Raw genomic sequence first — 19,594 nt, forward strand, 5'->3', positions numbered from 1 at the left:
GAAGAAAAGAAAAGAAAAGAAAAGAAAAGAAAAGAAAAGAAAAGAAAAGAAAAGAAAAGAAAAGAAAAGAAAAGAAAAGAAAAGAAAAGAAAAGAAAAGAAAAGAAAAGAAAAGAAAAGAAAAGAAAAGAAAAGAAAAGAAAAGAAAAGAGAAAAGAAAAGAAAAGAAAAGAAAAGAAAAGAAAAGAAAAGAAAAGAAAAGAAAAGAAAAGAAAAGAAAAGAAAAGAAAAGAAAAGAAAAGAAAAGAAAAGAAAAGAAAAGAAAAGAAAAAGGAAAAGAATAGAAAAAGGAAAATAAAACAAAAGAAATAATAAAATAAAACTAAATAAAATGAAATAAAACAATACCTAAAACTAAGTAAATAAAATAAAAATGAAGTGAAATGAAATAAAAATCTTTCATGTCTTTTATTTTAATGCTATTTAATTTGATTATATTATTTTGTTTTCGTAGAATCATAGCATTCAATCATTTCATTATTTTGTTGGCATCGAATTCTATGATTTTATTGTTTGGTTGTCGGGGAATCACAAAATTCTCTGATTCCCTGACAGCCAAACAATAAAAGAAACTCAATTAAATGCCATTCAAACCAAATAAAAGTGAGTAAAAGGATTAAAATGAACCAAAGTAAAACGAATCAAAGAAAATTAGTAACATGGATAAAATAAAGGCAAATAAAATGAATAAAGTGAAATAAAATGAACGAAATAAAGTGAAATAAAATGAGCAAAATGAATAAAGTGAAATAAAATGAACGAAATGAAGTGAAATAAAATGAGCAAAATGAATAAAGTGAAATAAAATCAATGAAATAAAGTGAAATAAAATGAGTAAAATGAATAAAATGAAATAAAATGAATGAAATAAAGTGAAATAAAATGAGTAAAATGAATAAAGTGAAATAAAATCAATGAAATAAAGTGAAATAAAATGAATAAAGTGAAATAAAATGAACGAAATAAAGTGAAATAAAATGCGTAAAATGAATAAAGTGAAATAAAATCAATGAAATAAAGTGAAATAAAATGAATAAAGTGAAATAAAATGAACGAAATAAAGTGAAATAAAATGCGTAAAATGAATAAAGTGAAATAAAATCAATGAAATAAAGTGAAATAAAATGAATAAAGTGAAATAAAATGAACGAAATAAAGTGAAATAAAATGCGTAAAATGAATAAAGTGAAATAAAATGAATGAAATAAAGTGAAATAAAATGAATAAAGTGAAATAAAATGAACGAAATAAAGTGAAATAAAATGAGTAAAATGAGTAAAATAAAGTCGAATAAAATGAAGTCAAATGAAATAAACAAAATCAAGTGAAATAAAATGGGTAAAATGAATAAAATCAAGTCAAATTGAATAAACACAATCAAGTGAAATAAAATGAGTAAAATGAACAAAATAAAGTGAAATAAAATGAACAAAATCAAGTGAAATGAACAAAATCAAGTGAAATAAAATGAACAAAATCAAGTGAAATAAAATGAACAAAATCAAGTCAAATAATGTAAATGAAAATGAAAATTAAAGAAGCAATAAATACAATAAACCCAACCCAATACCATAAAATGCTTTTTAAAAGAGAGAGAACTTTGGCACTCTTTTACTGTGCAAAATAGAACCCTGGAATTGAAATAGCTATTGAGGTAAACAGGTATAGAAATATTTAACTCTGCTTTTCCACTCTCTGCTTGTCTGCATCTCTGCATGTTTGGGGCAGATTAGGTTATTGAAGAGCGTGACTCTGTTCCAGTCAAGACTCTTTGCTAACCGAGGAGAATTAGCTCCTAAATGACTGTGGGATCTGGCTGTGAAGGAATTAACCCTGAACACCGGGTAGGCAGCTCCTCAGGAGAATCTGGTGGTCAAAGTATGGAGCAGGCAGGCTGGAGTGGAACGCTCCCAGCAACACTCTCAAAGCTTGTAGCCCATTTTGGGACTCCATGTTAGAACACACTCAGACGAGATACACTTCCAAAGGTGCCTAATTTGGCCCTGGTTTGGGAAACTCCTTTGCTCTCATGAGTCTTCATTATGCTGTCACAAATCCATGGAGCTATTCTTTTGAGGAAAGTTTTTCTGGAGGGTTTGCCAGCCTACCCCCATGGTCTCTCCATAGCCTCCCTTTCGTGTACATTCAGTTTACAAAGGGTTTGGGGGTTTTGTTTTCCCCTCTGTGCCAGCTCGACAGATTTACCCTGCAAAGTGAGTGGTAGTCTTCCTAAACCCTCTTTCTCCCGTATAGGTGATAGTGGCCTGAGGAGGAGGTGGAATTAATCAAGCATGGGGCACAAGAAGATCAGGTAATTTCCCAGGCAAGCTGCTTAACTTCTTGGACACTGCCACCAATACCACCAATGCCACCAATGCCACCAATGCCAGTGAGCTGCCCCTAGACTGCTTGCACATCCACAGCAATGTGTCCTGAACTCCTCTCTTGAAAGTAGCCACATGATGATTTAAGAAGCACCTCTGTCAAAACCTCATATCCAACTAGTCTAAAGCTCCACGGCACTTCAGTGCTGGGCTATTTGTGCTGGAAGGGTTTCCTGCCACAGTTTTCCCTCCTGGCAGTGCTGTCATTGTCACTTTGCTTTAGTATGAATCAGGATTCCTGGCACTGGGAGACCTTTCTGATTTCAATGCTGACTTCACAGAATCACAGAATGTTAGGGTTTGGAAGGGACTTTGAAAGATCATCCAGTCCAACCCCTGCCAAAGCAGGGTCACCCAGGGCAGGAATGCATGCAGGTGGGTTTAGAAAGTCTCCAGAGAAGGAAACTTCACAATCACTCTGGGCAGCCCTGTTCCAGCGCTCTGTCACCCTCACCATAAAGAAGTGTCTCCTCATGTTGAGGCGAAACCTCCTATGTTCTATCCTGTACCTGTTATTCCTCATCCTATCACTGGGCACCATCAAAAAGAGCCTAGCCCCTTCATCTTGACACCCGCCCTTCAGATGCTTGTGGACATTGATAAGATCCCCTCTCAGTCTTCTCTACTCCAGACTAAACAGCTTAAGACTAAACCTCAGTATTGATCTGGCTGCCACTGCTATGTAATAAGGAAAAAGCAGTGATGTAAAGAGCAGCTCAGCAGAGTGACTTGTGGGGCTTTCCAGAGGCCACCACATCTGCATCCACAAGGATCTGCAGTTCTTAAGAACAAGCTCAGCCCAGCAGGCTGCATCCAAACAGACTTCTTGAGGCTTTGTTCTCACTGTTGGCCAATATGTGCAAAACAGAGTCAGTGAGTCTGATTCTCACCTTTTATGCCAGCTACTCCAGAATTTATTCCTACTGGCAACAATATGTGGTTTAAGAGTGAACATACTTCAGCCTGTCCTAAGGAGGCTGGTTTAAGCTGTAATCAGAAACAAAGTGTGTCAGCATTCAAACTAGGATTTCTTCTACACCTACGTACTCTTACATCCTTCTTCAAGCTTAATTTCAAGGACAATTCAGAATACGACACAAGGGTACAGGTTGCCATCTCATGTATTGCAGCACAGCTGTAGGCTTTCTATTTGTCCTTCTAGGGCTCTAGGCCAATGTAACTGATATCAGAATCATAGAATCATAGAATTGTTAGGATTAGAAGGGACCTCAAGGATCATCCAGTTCCAACCCCCCAGCCATGATCAGGGACACCTCACCCTGCATCAGGTTGCTCAGAGCCACATCCAGCCTGGCCTTAGAAACCTCCAGGGATGAGGCTTCCACCACCTCCCTGGGCAACCTGTGCCAGTCTCTCACCACCCTCACAGGGAAGAACTTCTTCCTAACATCCAATCTGAATCTTCTAACTTCTGGTTTTGCTCCATTCCTCCCAGTCCTATCCCTACATGACACCCTAAAAAGTCCCTCCCCAGCTTTCTTGTAACCCCCTTCAGATAATGGAAGGCCACAAGAAGGTCTCCTGGGAGCCTTCTCCAGACTGAACAACCCCAACTCTCTCAGCCTGTCTCCATAGGAGAGGAGCTCCAGCCCCCTGATCATCCTTGTGGCCCTTTTCTTGACACGTCCTAGCACCTCCAGATCCTTCCTGTAATAGGGGCTCCAGAACTGTGCACAGTTCTCCTCCAAAGCTTTCTCTGATCCACTCTCCCCCACTCAAAACATCCTGCTTTTTCTCTTAGAAGGCAATTATTTCCAAAGCAAACAGCTGCACCCGTTGTAGGAGAACAAAGCGTGCCCACTTGGCTTCTCTCTACATACTACAAGACCAGAAAATGAAGATTTCGTTCCTTCCTTTATCGTATCCAAAGCATCCTCTTTGTGTACTAGGAGCATCATCCCACTATGAGCATTTTCTATTCATGTCTACTGTGACCACATGGGAGCAAAGGAAGTTCAAGTACAAATCACACAAAAGGGGATGGGAACCAGGATCTTGTTCACAAAACAACTGTCTTGGCAACGATTCAGAAAGCATGGCTGTAGATCCTTCCATGTAGGCATGATCTTAAGGCCAGATCTTCTGCATCTCTAAAACTGACAGTCTTACTAGGCTGGTTTAGTCCAACTGAGGATCTGGCCCTGACAGTGGTGGTTGTTTTTCTTTTTTTCTCCATGTCAGAAGGCTCAAATTCATCCTGAATAGATGCCCCCTGCAAATAGAATGGCATGTCAAGGCTGGACAGGGCCACATTTTGGCTGGCCATGGGAGATTATCTTGCACTCAGACGTTCAGTTCTGCAGCAGCACGGTCCATCTATGCTGAAAATGTTCCTGCTCCAACATTGCATTGAATCTAGTTTCAAGTTTAGGAGCAGGCCATCAATGCAGGAATCCCAAGGCTTCTGGTAACTGCCATTTATAGTGGCTCTGAACTTAGGGCCTCTTAAAATACTCTTTCAAAGGCACAGAGAATGTTAGCTTCATTGGTGAACTGGAAAAAAAAGGTCTTCAAAATAGTAAGGCAATGTCAGGTGCTGGGGCTTTTTTTATGGCTTCTAGGAAAGCTTTGGAGAGCATTTCACACAGCTTGGATGCTGCCTTTGGAAGTGCTGCTTTGCAAGAGACAGAACTTGGAATTATGGCACAAATTCCTGCGTCCCAACTCGGGAAGGCATGCTTATCTAGCCTCCTTCTTTCTCTGTCCTTCAGACCTCATTTAGAATAGAATAGAAAGAATAGAATAGACTAGAATAGAATAGAATAGGAGTAGAACAGAACAGAATGGAACAGAACTGAATAGAATAGAATAGAATAGAATAGAATAGAATAGAATAGAATAGAATAGAATAGAATAGAATAGAATAGAATAGAATAGAATAGAATTAACCAGGTTGGAAAAGGCCTTCGAGATCATCAAGTTCAACCTATCACCCAACACCATCTCATTAATTAAACCGTGGCACCAAGCACCCCATCCAGTCTCTTTTTAAACACCTCCAGGAATGGTGACTCCACCACCTCCCTGGGCAGCACATTCCAATGGCCAATCTCTCTTTCTGGGAAGAACTTCTTCCTCACCTCCAGCCTAAACCTCCCCTGGCACAGCTTGAGACTGTGTCCCCTTGTTCTGGTGCTGCTTGCCTGGGAGAAGAGACCAACCCCCACCTGGCTACAACCTCCCTTCACGTAGTTGTAGAGAGCAAGAAGGTCTCCCCTGAGCCTCCTCTTCTCCAGGCTAAGCAACCCCAGCTCCCTCAGCCTCTCCTCACAGGGCTGTGCTCCAATCTCCTCCCCAGCTTTGTTGCCCTTTCCTGGACACCTTCCAACAACTCAACATCTTTCCTGAACTGAGGGGCCCAGTACTGGTCACAGTACCTCAGTGAGCTATGATAGAGAAGAACCAAACATACTTCCCATTCAAAACAGAGAAGTTTTCTGCCATAGCCTTTTGCTGGACTCCACACCTTCTATAAAATGTATCCTGCAGTCCAGCTTCTGCTTCTTAGAGATTAACAAGGTTCAGCCTAAATGAAATAAAGTGCCTTTAAATATTTATGTTCTTTTCTGTGTGTAAGCATATGAAGGCACCTGGACCATCTGTCTAGAGACTGGGATGATGGATTCCTTCAGAAGTATGCAATGACATGGATACACACTCACACATCCCATGTCTATATGTATATACAGGTATTTATATTAAAGATGTACACGTGTATATTTGAGTGGGGTCTAAACCAAGCTCAAAAAACGCCATTCAAAACCCTCAGCTCCAAATCCATCTTACATTTGGGACACATCTGCACTTTATCCTGCAGCCCTTCCTGAGGGAAACGGATTGTAGGTCTTCGTTTTGCCAACAAGTCCCTGTGAGAAGATCCTGGAGAGTGTCTTCAGACACAGAGGGGCTCTGGGGGTAGGCAGTTGGCTTGTGTGGAATCACAGCATCGTTTTGGTTGGAAGAGACCTTTCGGATCAGCAAGTCCAACCATTAAGCCAGCACTACCATGTCCACCACTACATCATGCCCTGCAGTGCCTCATCTACCTTGCTTTTCAATTGATCCCTCCGGGGATGGTGACTCCACTGCTGCCCTGGGCAGTCTCTTCCAGGGCTTGACACCCCCTTCACTGAAGACAGATTTCCCCACGTCCAAACTAAGCCACCTGTGTGTGGCAATGCAGATGGGCACCCTCAGGATCCAAACAGACTGAGGATTTTACAAGACAGGAAGGGACATTGTGCAGAAGGGGGAGGTGCAGCCAGCTATTCAGATCAGGTGAACCGCTTGAAGCTCCAGCGAAGCAAAGCCGCCGGGTGATTTGGCCCATGGCATGTAAACAGCTCAGGATGGAAGGTTATTGTCTGAGGTAATCACTAGTGTTTCATAAATAAGCTCTGATCACTTAGAGATGATCGCCCACAGCCATTCCTTGACTTCCAAACGCTTCCTCGGCACTCCAGCTTGCGTTTTTACTCTGTTCAGCACCAAAGGAGGCACACGGCCGTGTGAAATTGGTACAGAGAAGCAGCATCATGTTACACGTGCTACATGAGCAATCTAGGACCAAGACTTTCATCCAAATATACACATACATCTAGAGAGAATTATTATTTCTCAATGAACAGCATAAATACTTTACCTGGGAGGTTATTCCCATGTGCAAAATGAATCAGTTTGTTGGTGGTTTGGGGTTTTCCTTTTTTCCTGGGGCTTAATCTTCTGCTTCGCTCCGGTTCATATTCTGGGTAAAAAGTGGGTCACGGTCATAGCAGGAGAAACTTTGTTTCCTCTCTTCACTCTCCCGTGTTTGCTGAGGGCTATGTAAGCCCCACAGTAAGCATTTGACTCATAGGCATTGTAGTTGTTGGGCAGCAAGGTCTCTTTGAATTTGCACTCGTCCTGGAAAACAGCCTAAGGAAGAGGGAAGGGGTAAAGGGGTGAGGGGGAAGGATGAAGCACGTAGAATAAATCATAGAAGCATAGAATCAAAGGATCATAGAATTAGAGACTCATAGAATTGTAGAATCCTAGAACCATAGAATCATAGAATTATAGAATCAAAGAAACACAGAATTAGAGACTCATAGAACCAAAGAATTATAGAAGCATAGAATCAAAGGATCATAGAATTACAGACTCATAGAACCATAGAATTATAGAATCCTAGTATCCTAGAACCATAGAATCAAAGAATCACAGAATTAGAGACTCATAGAACCATAGAATCCTAGAATCTTAGAATCAAAAAATCATAGAATTAGAGACTCATAGAATCCTAGAATCCTAGAATCATAGAATCAAAGAATCATAGAATTAGAGGCTTACAGAATCACAGACTCCTAGAATTATACAACCCTAGAATTATAGAATCATAAAACCATAGAATTATAGAATCCTAGAATTATAGAATCAAAGCATCATAGAGTTAGAGACTCACAGAATCATAGACTCATAGAAGGACATTGAGACACTTGAAGGTGTCCAGAGAAGGGCAACAAGGCTGGGGAGAGGCCTTGAGCACAGCCCTGTGAGGAGAGGCTGAGGGAGATGGGGTTGCTTAGCCTGGAGAAGAGGAGGCTCAGGGGAGACCTTCTTGCTCTCTACAACTACCTGAAGGGAGGTTGTAGCCAGGAGGGGGTTGGTCTCTTCTCCCAGGCAACCAGCACCAGAACAAGAGGACACAGTCTCAAGCTGTGCCAGGGGAAGTTTAGGCTGGAGGTGAGGAGAAAGTTCTTCACCGAGAGAGTCATTCATCATTGGAATGTGCTGCCCAGGGAGGTGGTGGAGTCCCCATCCCTGGAGGTGTTCAAGAGGGGATTGGACGTGGCACTTGGTGCCATGGTCTAGTCATGAGGTGTTGGGTGACAGGTTGGACTTGATGATCTTTGAGGTCTCTTCCAACTTTAGTGATACTGTGATAGAATCCTAGAATCCTAGGATAATTGAATCATAGCCATGTGCTGCCCAGGGAGGTGGTGGAGTCCCTGTGCCTGGAGGTGTTCAAAAAGGGGTTGGATGTGGCACTTGGTGCCATGAGGCTTTGGGTGACAAGTTGGACTTAATGATCTTTGAGGTCTCTTCCAACCTTATTGGTTTTATGATAGAATTATAGAATCATAGGACCATGGAATTAGAGAATCCTAGAATTATAGAATCAAAGAGTCATAGACTCATAGAATCATAGAATACTAGAATTATAGAATCCAAGAATCACAGAATCAACCAGGCAATCAGCACTTATAATTTCATAGTTTCATTCAGGGTTGGAAGGGACCACAAGGATCATCTAGTTCCAACCCCCCTGCCATGGGCAGGGACACCCCACACTAGATCAGGCTGGACAGAGCCTCATCCAGCCTGCTCTTAAACACCCCCAGGGACGGGGCCTCGACCACCTCCCTGGACAACCCATTCCAGGGTTTCACCACTCTCATGGTGAAGAACCTCCTCCTCACATCCAGCCTGAATCTCCCCACCTCCAGCTTCATTCCATTCCCCCTAGTCCTATCACTACCTGATATCCTGAGAAGTCCTTCCCCAGCCTTCCTGTAGGCCCCCTTCAGATACTGGAAGGCCACAATTAGGTCACCTCGGAGCCTTCTCTTCTGCAGACTGTACAGCCCCAACTCCTTCAGTCTGTCCTCATAGGAGAGGTGCTCCAGCCCTCTGATCATCCTCGTGGCCCTTCTCTGGACACGTTCCAGCACCTCCACATCCCTCTTGTAATAGGGGCTCCAGAATTGGACACAGTACTCCAGGTGGGGTCTCACCAGGGCTGAGTAGAGGGGGAGGATCACCTCCCTCGACCTGCTAGCCACACTTCTCCTGATGCAGCCCAGGATCTGATTGGCTTTGCAGGCTGCAAGTGCACACTGAGAGCTCATGTTGAGCTTTTTGTCCACCAGCACCCCCAAGTCTCTCTCCTCAGGGCTATCCTCCAGCCAGTCACTGCCTAGCCTGTATTTGTGCCTGGGATTGCCTCGACCCAGATGCAGGACCCTGCACTTGCTCTTATTGAACTTCATGAGGTTGGCCTGTGCCCACCTCTCCAGCCTGTCAAGGTCCCTCTGGATGGCCTCCCTTCCCTCCAGCGTGTCTGCTGCACCACACAGCTTGGTGTCATCAGCAAACTTGCTGAGGGTGCACTCAATGCCACTGTCCATGTCCCCCACAAAGATGTTGAATAAGATAGGTCCCAGGACTGATCCCTGAGGGACTCCACTTGTCACTGGCCTCCACTGGGACATGGAGCCATTGACAGCCACTCTTTGGGTGCGGCCATCAAGCCAGTTCCTTATCCATCTAGTGGTCCACCAATCAAACCCATGTGTCACCAGTTTGGAGACCAGGATGTGGTGCGGGACAGTGTCAAAGGCTTTGCTCAGGTCCAGGTAAACGACATCAGTTGCTCGCCCCTCATCTATTAATTTTGTCACCTGCTCATAGAAGGCCACCAGGTTGGTCAGGCAGGATTTGCCCTTGGCAAAGCCATGCTGACTGTTCCCAATCACCTCTTCACTATTCTTTTGAGCGAGTAGTGACTCCAGGAGGATCTGTTCCATGATCTTTCCAGGCACAGAGGTGAGACTGACTGGCCTGTAGTTCCCTGGTTCCTCCTTCTTGCCCTTTTTGAAGATGGGGGCAATGTTTCCCCTTTTCCAGTCTGTGGGGACTTCACCAGACTGCCAGGACTTTTGAAATATAATAGAGAGGGGTTTAGCAACCTCATCTGCCAGTTCTCTCAGTACCCGTGGGTGTAACCCGTCGGGTCCCATGGACTTGAACACTTTCAGGTTCTTCAGATGATCACGAACCTGATCTGCACTTACAATGGGCAGTTCTTCCTCCCTGTCCCTGGCTTTGACTTCCATAACATCAGGAGTGTGGCTAGAGGCCCTTGCAGTGAAGACTGAGGTAAAGAAGTTATTAAGTACCTCAGCCTTTTCCTCATCACAGGTGACCATGTCACCATTTTCTTTTCTGAGGGGGCCCACACCTTCCCTAGTCTTCTTCCTCCCATTAATATACCTGTAAAAGTTCTTAGTATTCCCTTTAATCTCCCTGGCTAGATTCAACTCAAACTCTGCTTTGGCTTTCCTGACCAGGACTCCTGCTGCTCGGGCAGCTTCCTTGTATTCCCCCTGTTCTACCTGTCCTTCCCTCCACTTCCTGTAGAGTTTCCTTTTAAGTAATAGTGTGTCCAGTAGCTCCTTGCCCATCCAGGCAGGCCTCCTAGCATTCTTACCTGCTTTTCTCTTTGTTGGTACACAGAGCTCCTGGACACAGAGGAGGTGGTCCTTGAACACTGACCAGCTGTCCTGGGTCCCTCTTCCCTCCAGGGCTTTGTCCCATGACACTTTGGCTAGCAGATCCCTGAAGCGATCAAAATCTGCATGCCTAAAGTCTAGGGTCGTGAGCTTGGAATACTTCCTCCTGATTGCCCTGAGGATGTTAAATTCAACTGCTTCATGGTCACTGCAGCCAAGGCCGTCTATGAGCCTCACATTGCTTACCAGCCCTTCCCTGTTGGTGAGAACAAGGTCCAGCATAGCACCATTTCTTGTTGGTTCCTCCACCATTTGAACAAGAACACCAGAACAAGAGGACACAGTCTCAAGCTGCATCAGGAGAAGTTTAGGCTGCAGGTGAGGAGAAAGTTCTTCACAGAGAGAGTTGTTAGCCATTGGAATGTGCTGCCCAGGGAGGTGGTGGAGTCATGATCCCTGGAGGTGTTCAAGAAAGGATGGACATGGCACTTGGTGCCATGGTCTAGTAGTCATGAGGTGTTGGGTGCCAGGTTGGACTTGATGATCTTTGAGGTCTTTTCCAACCTTATTGATTCTATGATTCGAGACTCATAGAATCCTAGAACTCTAGAATCATAGAACCACAGAACTATAGAATCATAGAACTATAGACTCATAGAATCACAGAATTAGAGACTCACTCACAGAATCATACTCATAGAATCCTAGTATTATAGAATCCTAGAATTATACAATCCTAGAATTATGGAACCCTAGAATTAGAGACTCATAGAATCATAGTCTCATAGAATCCTAGAATCAGAGAATCATAGAATCACAGAATCATAGGATGGTCTGGGTTGGAAGGGACCTCCAAAAGCCATCTAGTCCAACCCCCTCTGCAGTAAGGAGGGAGAGTCCAGGAAGCCTCTAATAGTTTTTTCTTCTAGTGTTATTACAAGAAGCACTTGTTGCAGGGTGCAACAGGTGGTGCCAGGGTGACTGCATCCAACAGTAAATCTCTCTCCTCAGTCCTAATTTGGTGTTGAATGAATTCAGATGCCACCTGTCCAGATAATGGACTCTGAGCTTCCTTGTGGCAGAGCAAGTTAATTCATGATCAGTCATGGATTTCTTCTTTATATTGGCAGGCAATCCCTTCTGTCAGCATTGGGCCCTTTTGCCCACATGAATGACTTTGCTTTATTTCACACCTCCCCTTCACAAGGTGTCCTGGCATTCATCAAAGAATGATCTGCTGGCTGTAAAACCCTTCAGTTTTCTTCCAAACAGCAATGTTCAAGGAGAACTCTTTGCTTGAATAAGGCATTTGTATAAGACAGAATACAGAATGATCCAGGTTGGAAAAGACCTCAGAGATCATCAAGTCCAACCTATTACCTGACACCTAACACCTCAGGACAACTAAACCATGGCTCCAAGTGCCACACCCAATCCTTTTTTGCACAGCTCCAGGAACAGGGACTCTGCCATCTCCCTGGGCAGCAAATTCTGGAACAGGTTGCTGGGGAGGTGGCTGAGGCCCCATCCCTGGAGATTACAGAATTAACCAGGTTGGAAAAGACCTTGGAGATCATCAAGTCCAACCTATCACCCAACACCATCTCATCAATTAAACCGTGGCACCAAGTACCCCATCCAGTCTCTTTTTTAACACCTCCAGTGATGGGGACTCCACCACCTCCCTGGGCAGCACATTCCAATGGCCAATCACTCTTTCTGGGAAGAACTTCTTCCTCACCTCCAGCCTAAACCTCCCCTGGCACAGCTTGAGACTGTGTCCTCTTGTTCTGGTGCTGCTTGCCTGGGAGAAGAGACCAACCCCCACCTGGCTACAACCTCCCTTCAGGGAGTTGTAGAGAGCAAGAAGGTCTCCCCTGAGCCTCCTCATCCCCAGGCTAAAAGACCTCAGTTTAGCACCAAATGTTCCCTTTTGTTAAGCCATTGATGATCTATTTAACTGCAAGTGAGACGTGCAGCAGGTTCTAACCTGGGAAAACAGTTTCATTTTCCATTATGTCATGTCATGTAAATCCAAGGAGGGGGAGTTATCAGGGAGAGGAGGAGCAAGGACAAGCAGGAGACAAACTGAGAAGGTATTAAAAGACAAAGCAGAGTAACTCTCTCAAGTGAAATGTCTGGCACATCACAGGCTGCCAGCTGCTGTTCTGTTTGGACACAGGGTGTAATAGCACTATTCAGAGCTTCTTAAAGAGTTGAACTTAGGGCATTGCATTGTGCAAGGGAAAATGCACATCTCTTACAGCTTTAGAAAATGTCCTTGAACATAAATAAGATTGGATTGAAACTAAGGGGGGACAAACCCCCCCCCAAAAATCAAAGGGAGCTCTGAATCCAGACTCTGCATTTCTTTAGTCAAGCAAAGCAGCTGGGTTTGTGGCACTGTTTTGGGTGCTTGAAATCAGACATGATTGAAAGAATATCGCTATGGTGGAACCTTAAAACATCTCCCCTGTCATTGTGGAACAATGGATTGTCCAGATTAGTAATGGCTGTGGGTTCTTCACAACATCTGGTGAATCACTAAGCAGCTGAAATGCTTTGTTGACATCACAGCTGGTTCAAAGGAAACTACTTTGTTGTTTCTTGAGCAAAGGGATGAATGCTGTCACTACCACTCATTACTGAGAGATGGACTGCTTTTGCCTAGTGCCCAGAGCCAGTCTCTTTCAAACACGCTTCCCAGCAAGTGCTGAATGTTGAGACTGCAGATGCCTTGCTCAGGCCTCAGAGATTAAATTGTGTCTAGATGGTATAGCTAGGATGATGGTGATGGTGTTCCAGGTTAAGCTGCATGCCAGTGCTAATAGCCATTACTGGTTTCTCACCCTTTGGGGTTGATCTCACACAACTGATCATTAGAATAGAGTAGAGTGGAGTGGAGTGGAGTAGAGTAGAGTAGAGTAGACCAGGTTGGAAAAGATTTGGTGGTCATCGAGTCCAACCTATCACCCAACACCATCTAATCAACTAAACCACGGCACCAAGCACCCCATCCAGTCTCCTCTTGAATACCTCCAGGGATGGTGACTCCACCACCTCCCTGGGCAGCACATTCCAATGGCCAATCTCTCTTTCTAGGAAGAACTTCTTCCTATCATCCAGCCTAAACCTCCCCTGGCACAGCCTGAGACTGTGTCCTCTTGTTGTTCTGAAATAGAATAATTAAAACAATTTCCCCCAGGTTCATATGGTGACTTTGTAGGGTGGACTTCCTAGTCATTCTTCATGGTGTGGTTGGTTTGATATCACAGTATCACAGTACATTAGAGGTTGGAAGGGACCTCCAGAGACCATTGAATCCAACTCCCCTGCCAAAGTAGGATCACTTAGGGTGGTTCGCACAGGAATTGATCTAGGTGTGCTTGGAAAGTTTCCAGAGAAGGAGACTCCACAACCTCTCTGGGCAGCCTGCTCCAGGGCTCTGTCACCTTCACTGTAAAGAAGTTTCCCCTCATGGTAAGGTGAAATCTTCTATGTTCAAGCTTGAGCCTGTTGTTTCTTGTCTTATTAGTGCACGCCACCCAAAAGAGCTTGGCCCCCTCCACTTGACACCCACCCCTCAGATATTGATAGACATTGATCAGATCCCCTCTCAGCCTTCTCTTCTCAAGACTAAACAGCCGCAGGGCTCTCAGTGTCTCTTCACAGGGGAGATGCTCAAGTCCCCTAAGCATCCTTGTGGCTCTCTGTTGGACTCTCTCCAGCAGGTCTCTCTCTTGAACTGGGGAGCCCCAAACTGGACACAATATTGCAGGTGTGGTCTCGGCAGGGCAGAGTAGAGGGGGAGAAGAACCTCCCTAACCCTGCTGGTCAGAGTTTTCTTGATTCACCTCATGCAGGGAGGGGGTGGGTGGCATGTGGCCATGATATTACTAATGGTAGCTAGTGCAGATAGTTCGGATGATTGCACCTCTCCTACACCAACCTGTGCACACGCACAGAGACATGCAATCACATGCACACCCTCTGATGGACCTAAATGCACTTTACCTCCTAGGGGTCTTTGCAGTCCACTCCCATTTGCTTTACATATAATGCACAGCAAAAGAGAATCAGCAGGGTTCACTCTTACTGGAAAGTGTTTGCAGTGCTGAAGCCTTAGAAGAAGCCATCTAATTAACCCCTCCTAGTGCTCACATGGATTAATTTTCCTAGAGTGCTCCCCTGTACAATCTTCTTGGAAAGCTAAAAGATAATAGACCTCTAACAGCCTTCCTGCTTCATGTACTAAATAACCCTGATGACACCAGACTGGGCAAGCTCCCTGTAAATAAGAGACTCTGCTTTTAACCAGAAATTTCCAGGAGAGAAAACAAAATGAAACAAAAGGAAACAAAACAAAATGAAACAAAACAAAACATAGCAAAACAAAAGCAAAGCAAAGCAAAGCAAAAGCAAAAGCAAAACCAAAACCACAACAAACTAAACCAAAACTGATCAACACCAAACCAAACTATCTGAAGGGAAGTTGTAGCCAGGTGGGGATTGGTCTCTTCTCCCAGGCAACCAGCACCAGAACAAGAGGACACAGTCTCAAGCTGTGCCAGAGGAAGTTTAGGCTAGGGGAGAGGAGAAAGTTCTTCCCAGAGAGAGTTGTTAGCCATTGGAATGTGCTGCCCAGGGAGGTGGTGGAGTCCCCATCCCTGGAGGTGTTCAAGAGGGGATTGGACGTGGCACTTGGTGCTATGGTCTAGTAGTCATGAGGTGTTGGGTGACAGGTTGGACTTGACGATCTTTGAGGTCTTTTCCAACCTTATTGATTCTGTGATTCTATGATTCTATCTTTGAGATCTTTTCCAATCTTATTGATTCTATGATTCTATGATTCAAACCAAACCCAAACCAAACCAACAAAAAACCCCAACCACAACAAAACCAAACCGAACTCAACAAGCAAAACCCTTTCAACCTTCCTTTAAGCAAGGAAAAACTCTTTGCACCTGTACTCACCGTTCCATATAGCTTCCCTTTGTTGTTCATTGCGACGAAGAGAGCACTTTTCACCCCAAACAGGCTCACTACACCTCTCTCTACGGTGGATATTTCAAAGAGACCTAAACCAGAAGCAGTTCAATAGGAGTGTTAGCACAGAATTTAGAGCTAATCAAAGGCAATCCAGGTATCACTTACTTGCTTTAAACTTCTAATGACTTTGTCTCATTCTCTTGATTAGATTTATCTCCCTAGTCCAGCCAAATAGACAGAGGCTGAGAAGGGCCTGGTTTTTCTTCTATGCTGTGGGGTTTTAAAATGATTATTCAGGAATGCAGTCACATGCTGTACAATCCTTTTGATCCCTCAAAGTCTTTCTAATAAGTAACTTTGGGGTTGGTTTTTCCCCCTAATATGCTGTAATTATGCAGTGTTTGTTATTTAGCCCTAGAGAAGCGTGGCTTGCATTTTCAAGTCCCCATGATGTCCTAGCTGCAAAAGATTTTCAGCAACTGCCCTCTACAGGAAAATCAAACCCACAGGGCTAATGCTTCTCTTTAATCTCCTGCTAAGAGAGCAGTACCCATTAGGAAAAAAAACCAAGCAGGAACAGCAAGCCCCTTCCATGTCTGAACGTCCTAACCGTCCCAGTCACCTAGGATTCAAAATTCAGGGTGCTCTGAGCTGAGCAACAGCCTCCCGAACTCAAACAGGCGAATGAGAAAGCGAGGAGTGAGCAAATGCAGCAGAGAGACACTTTCCCACCTGGCTGGTCTTTTCTCATCTGTGCAGCAAAGTAGGGTAAAAATAAATCGGAGCTAAATTTGTCTAAAGCATTCGTGACACGTCTCAGCCCGCGGGGGTTCTACCGTGCATTGATCCCAGAGACTCTCAGAAAGGCAACAGATGGAGCAGAGATGAGGAACACTACCAAGTAATAACATTTGCATTCTCTGAAGGGTAAATTACTCGAGTTCACAGCAATTAAGTGACATCTATGCTATTTCATTTCTGGATGCAACTCACTGTATTGGTTTTCATTGTGAACTCCGCTTATGCTGCCGTCTGGGAGGATTTGAAGGTGAAACCCGATGCCCACGTTGCAGTAAAGCCTCCGCTGCCTCTTGATGCCTAGCAAATAATCACTCTCCCAGTTCACCTCTGACTTCTCCCCTGACATCCCAGCAATGGACCTGGACAGCAGAGATTGCCATCCTCTTTCCAGCAATGTGCCATTAGCTCTGCTTACAACTGGGTGTGTGGAAGCGATCCCGGCTAGCAAACCCAGGAGGAGGAAAGCAGCAGGCAGCGTCCGCTGAGCGCTGTCTTCGCAGAACATAGTGATGAGAAGTCTCTGTGCAGTGGCCATCCAGTTCACCTCCTGGGCACGTGGTCAGAATTGATGGCCCTAAAAATACTGCCCTTCTTGTTTTCCTCCCTCCAGCATGGTGGCAGAGGCTTATTTTTGGAAAGCCCACAGAGATTGCTGACATGAAACTAAAGCCCGCTAGCAGTCGGGTCGGAAGCAGAGGCAGGCCAACAGCAGGCAAACTGGTGGGGACCATGTTTTGTAGATCCTGCTTCCCAGCAAGCAGCCTCAGTTATCTTTGATTGACCCATTTTTATAGCACAGAGCCTGTCCCTCCCCACATCATCACTCTGACATCAACAGCTTGCCAAAGGTAAGCCTGCCACGGCTGTAACACTAACCTGCCATCCTCCCCGGGCTGGCTGAGCTTTGATGAATGCTGTCACCCAAGACTGGAGGCAGGAGTAGGGTTTCATTGGCTGTTGAAAGCAGTCAGGGCAGTCAGAGGCTTCACAGGCAGCTTCCTTATTTAGAGAAGAAGGTGTAAAAACAGTTATGGACCTCATCAGTGAGCAATGAAAGCTTTGCAGTCACTTCCTCGGTGGCACGATCGCTGGGTGTGCAGCAGGGCAGAGCAAAACTGGGGGAGAACTGGATCCAAGGGGCCCTTGCTCTTTTTGTACACAGCCAGCAGATCCAAGACACCTCTTACTGTGCCATGTTTGTCCCTCTAAAAGGAGTGCTCCTGGCTGGCTAACAGAGAGGTAAGCCACACTGAAAGGAGAGGAAGCCCCTGGGCTTGCTCCTACTGATTTTATGCAAGCATGTTTCTGCTGCTTGCAGCAGCAGTTCTGCTGAGCAGGACATGCAGGCTGGAGCATTGACCTTGCAGTTTCATGTTGCTGGGGACATTGATATGTCCTTAAGTGTTCCCATCTTTCACTGAGGGGACTTCTAAATGATCACAGTTATTTGGGGAAGCAGTGTGCCTTTAGCAGTCTTCTCAGTCTTCTCTTCTCAAGATTAACCAGTTCCAGGATCTCAGCCTCTCTTCACAGGGGAGATGCCCAAATACTGTCTCTTTTTTTTTTCTTCCCCCCCCTCCCCCCTAATGTCTGAATATCTTATTTTTCCTGTCCTTCCATTTTCTCAGATTGTCTTACTTGATTCCTCTCCTTTTTTGCTGATGCTGTTCCAGCTTCCTTGGAGCTGGACAGATTAGACTTCCATTTTAATGAACTTCATGAGGCTTGTTAGGGCATCAGTGGGAGGAAAATGTCTGAGATTTCTGCACATACTTTTTGCCAATATGTCTGTCAGCTTTTCACAGCACAGAGCTTGGGTAGTCCATGTCATTCAAGACACCTGCAGGTTAATAAGGAGAGTACCTGGAAGGGTACTGAGCACACCCATGGTGACAGAAGGGGTGTAATATGAGGCCTTGGATGCTGGAGGCACACAAGCAGGAGCACCATGAACATGGCAGACCTGAGGCAAGCGAGCAGTTAGATTCAGTGATGTATGAAGCACTGATTATTCTCTTGAGAGAGGCTCAGCTAGAAAAAGGTTGGGAAGCACTGGACTAGACCTTGGCTTGTGCCAGGTGGCACTTCAAAGCCTTTACTGAAGCAGCACTCAGAATATCTTCCACCTTTTGCTCACAGTAAAAATCTTCTGACTGTTTTCTCTGCTGCCTTCCACTTCATGTCACAGTACTTCAGCTCTGCAAAGGGCAGATGTAAGTTTTAACCAGGAGCAGTACTAGCATCTCACATCCCCTCAGCATAGCTGCAGTCTGTGAGGCTGGTGTCAATGGGAAACAAAGTCCAGGCTCACTGATTTAAGGATAGACCATTGGTTTTTTAGGTTGTCTTATCATAGAATCATAAAATCAATAAGGTTGGAAGAGACCTCAAAGATCATCAAGTCCAACCTGTCACCCAACACTTCATGACTACTAAACCATGGCACCAAGTGCCACATCCAAACCCCTCTTGAACACCTCCAGGGACAGTGATTCCACCACCTCCCTGGGCAGCACATTCCAATGGCTAACAACTCTCTCTGGGAAGAACTTTCTCCTTACCTCGAGTCTAAACTTCCCCTGGTGCAGCTTGAGACTGTGTCCTCTTGTTGTGGTGCTGGTTGCATGGGAGAAGAGACCAACCTCCACCTGGCTACAATCACCCTTCAGGTACAGTCTGAAGAGTTGCCCATTCCCAAAGTAAACACTGCCTAATCTCCCAGCCTGTAAAACATCTGTCTGTAAAATATGGAATCACAGAACTATCAGCATTGGAAAGGACCTCAAGGATCATCTAGTTCCAACCCCCCTGCTACAGGCAGGGGCACCTCACATTAGAGCATGTTGCTCACAGCCACATCCAGCCTGGCCTTCAAAAACTCCAGCGATGAGGCTCCCACCACCTCCCTGGGCAACCTGTGCCAGTGTCTCACCACCCACATGGGGAAGAACTTCTTCCCAACATCCAATCTGAATCTACCCATTTCTAGTTTTGCTCCATTCTCCCTAGTCCTATCAGTACCTGACACCCTAAAAAGTCCCTTCCCAGCTCTCTTGTAGCCCGCTTCAGCTACTGGAAGGCCACAAGAAGGTATCCTTGTAGCCTTCTCTTCTCCAGACTGAACAAGCCC

General features: G+C 44.9%; 1 protein-coding gene across 1 annotated transcript; it reads right to left on the reverse strand.

The window, feature by feature from the left end:
* Nucleotides 1–7,103: 7,103 nt before the first annotated feature.
* FGF6 (fibroblast growth factor 6) lies at nt 7,104–16,999 on the reverse strand. The gene is made up of 3 exons (XM_068160865.1): nt 16,657–16,999; nt 15,649–15,752; nt 7,104–7,318 (listed from the first exon to the last, which is right to left on the reverse strand). Exons 1-3 carry the CDS (start codon nt 16,997–16,999, stop codon nt 7,142–7,144), a joined length of 624 nt encoding a protein of 207 aa, XP_068016966.1. The 3' UTR covers nt 7,104–7,141.
* Between the last annotated feature and the right edge of the window lie 2,595 nt (nt 17,000–19,594).

This window comes from Melanerpes formicivorus, unplaced genomic scaffold (assembly GCF_026170545.1).
Source record: "Melanerpes formicivorus ecotype bairdi unplaced genomic scaffold, bMelFor1.0.p_v2 SCAF_54, whole genome shotgun sequence".
NCBI classification, from domain to species: Eukaryota; Metazoa; Chordata; class Aves; order Piciformes; family Picidae; genus Melanerpes; species Melanerpes formicivorus.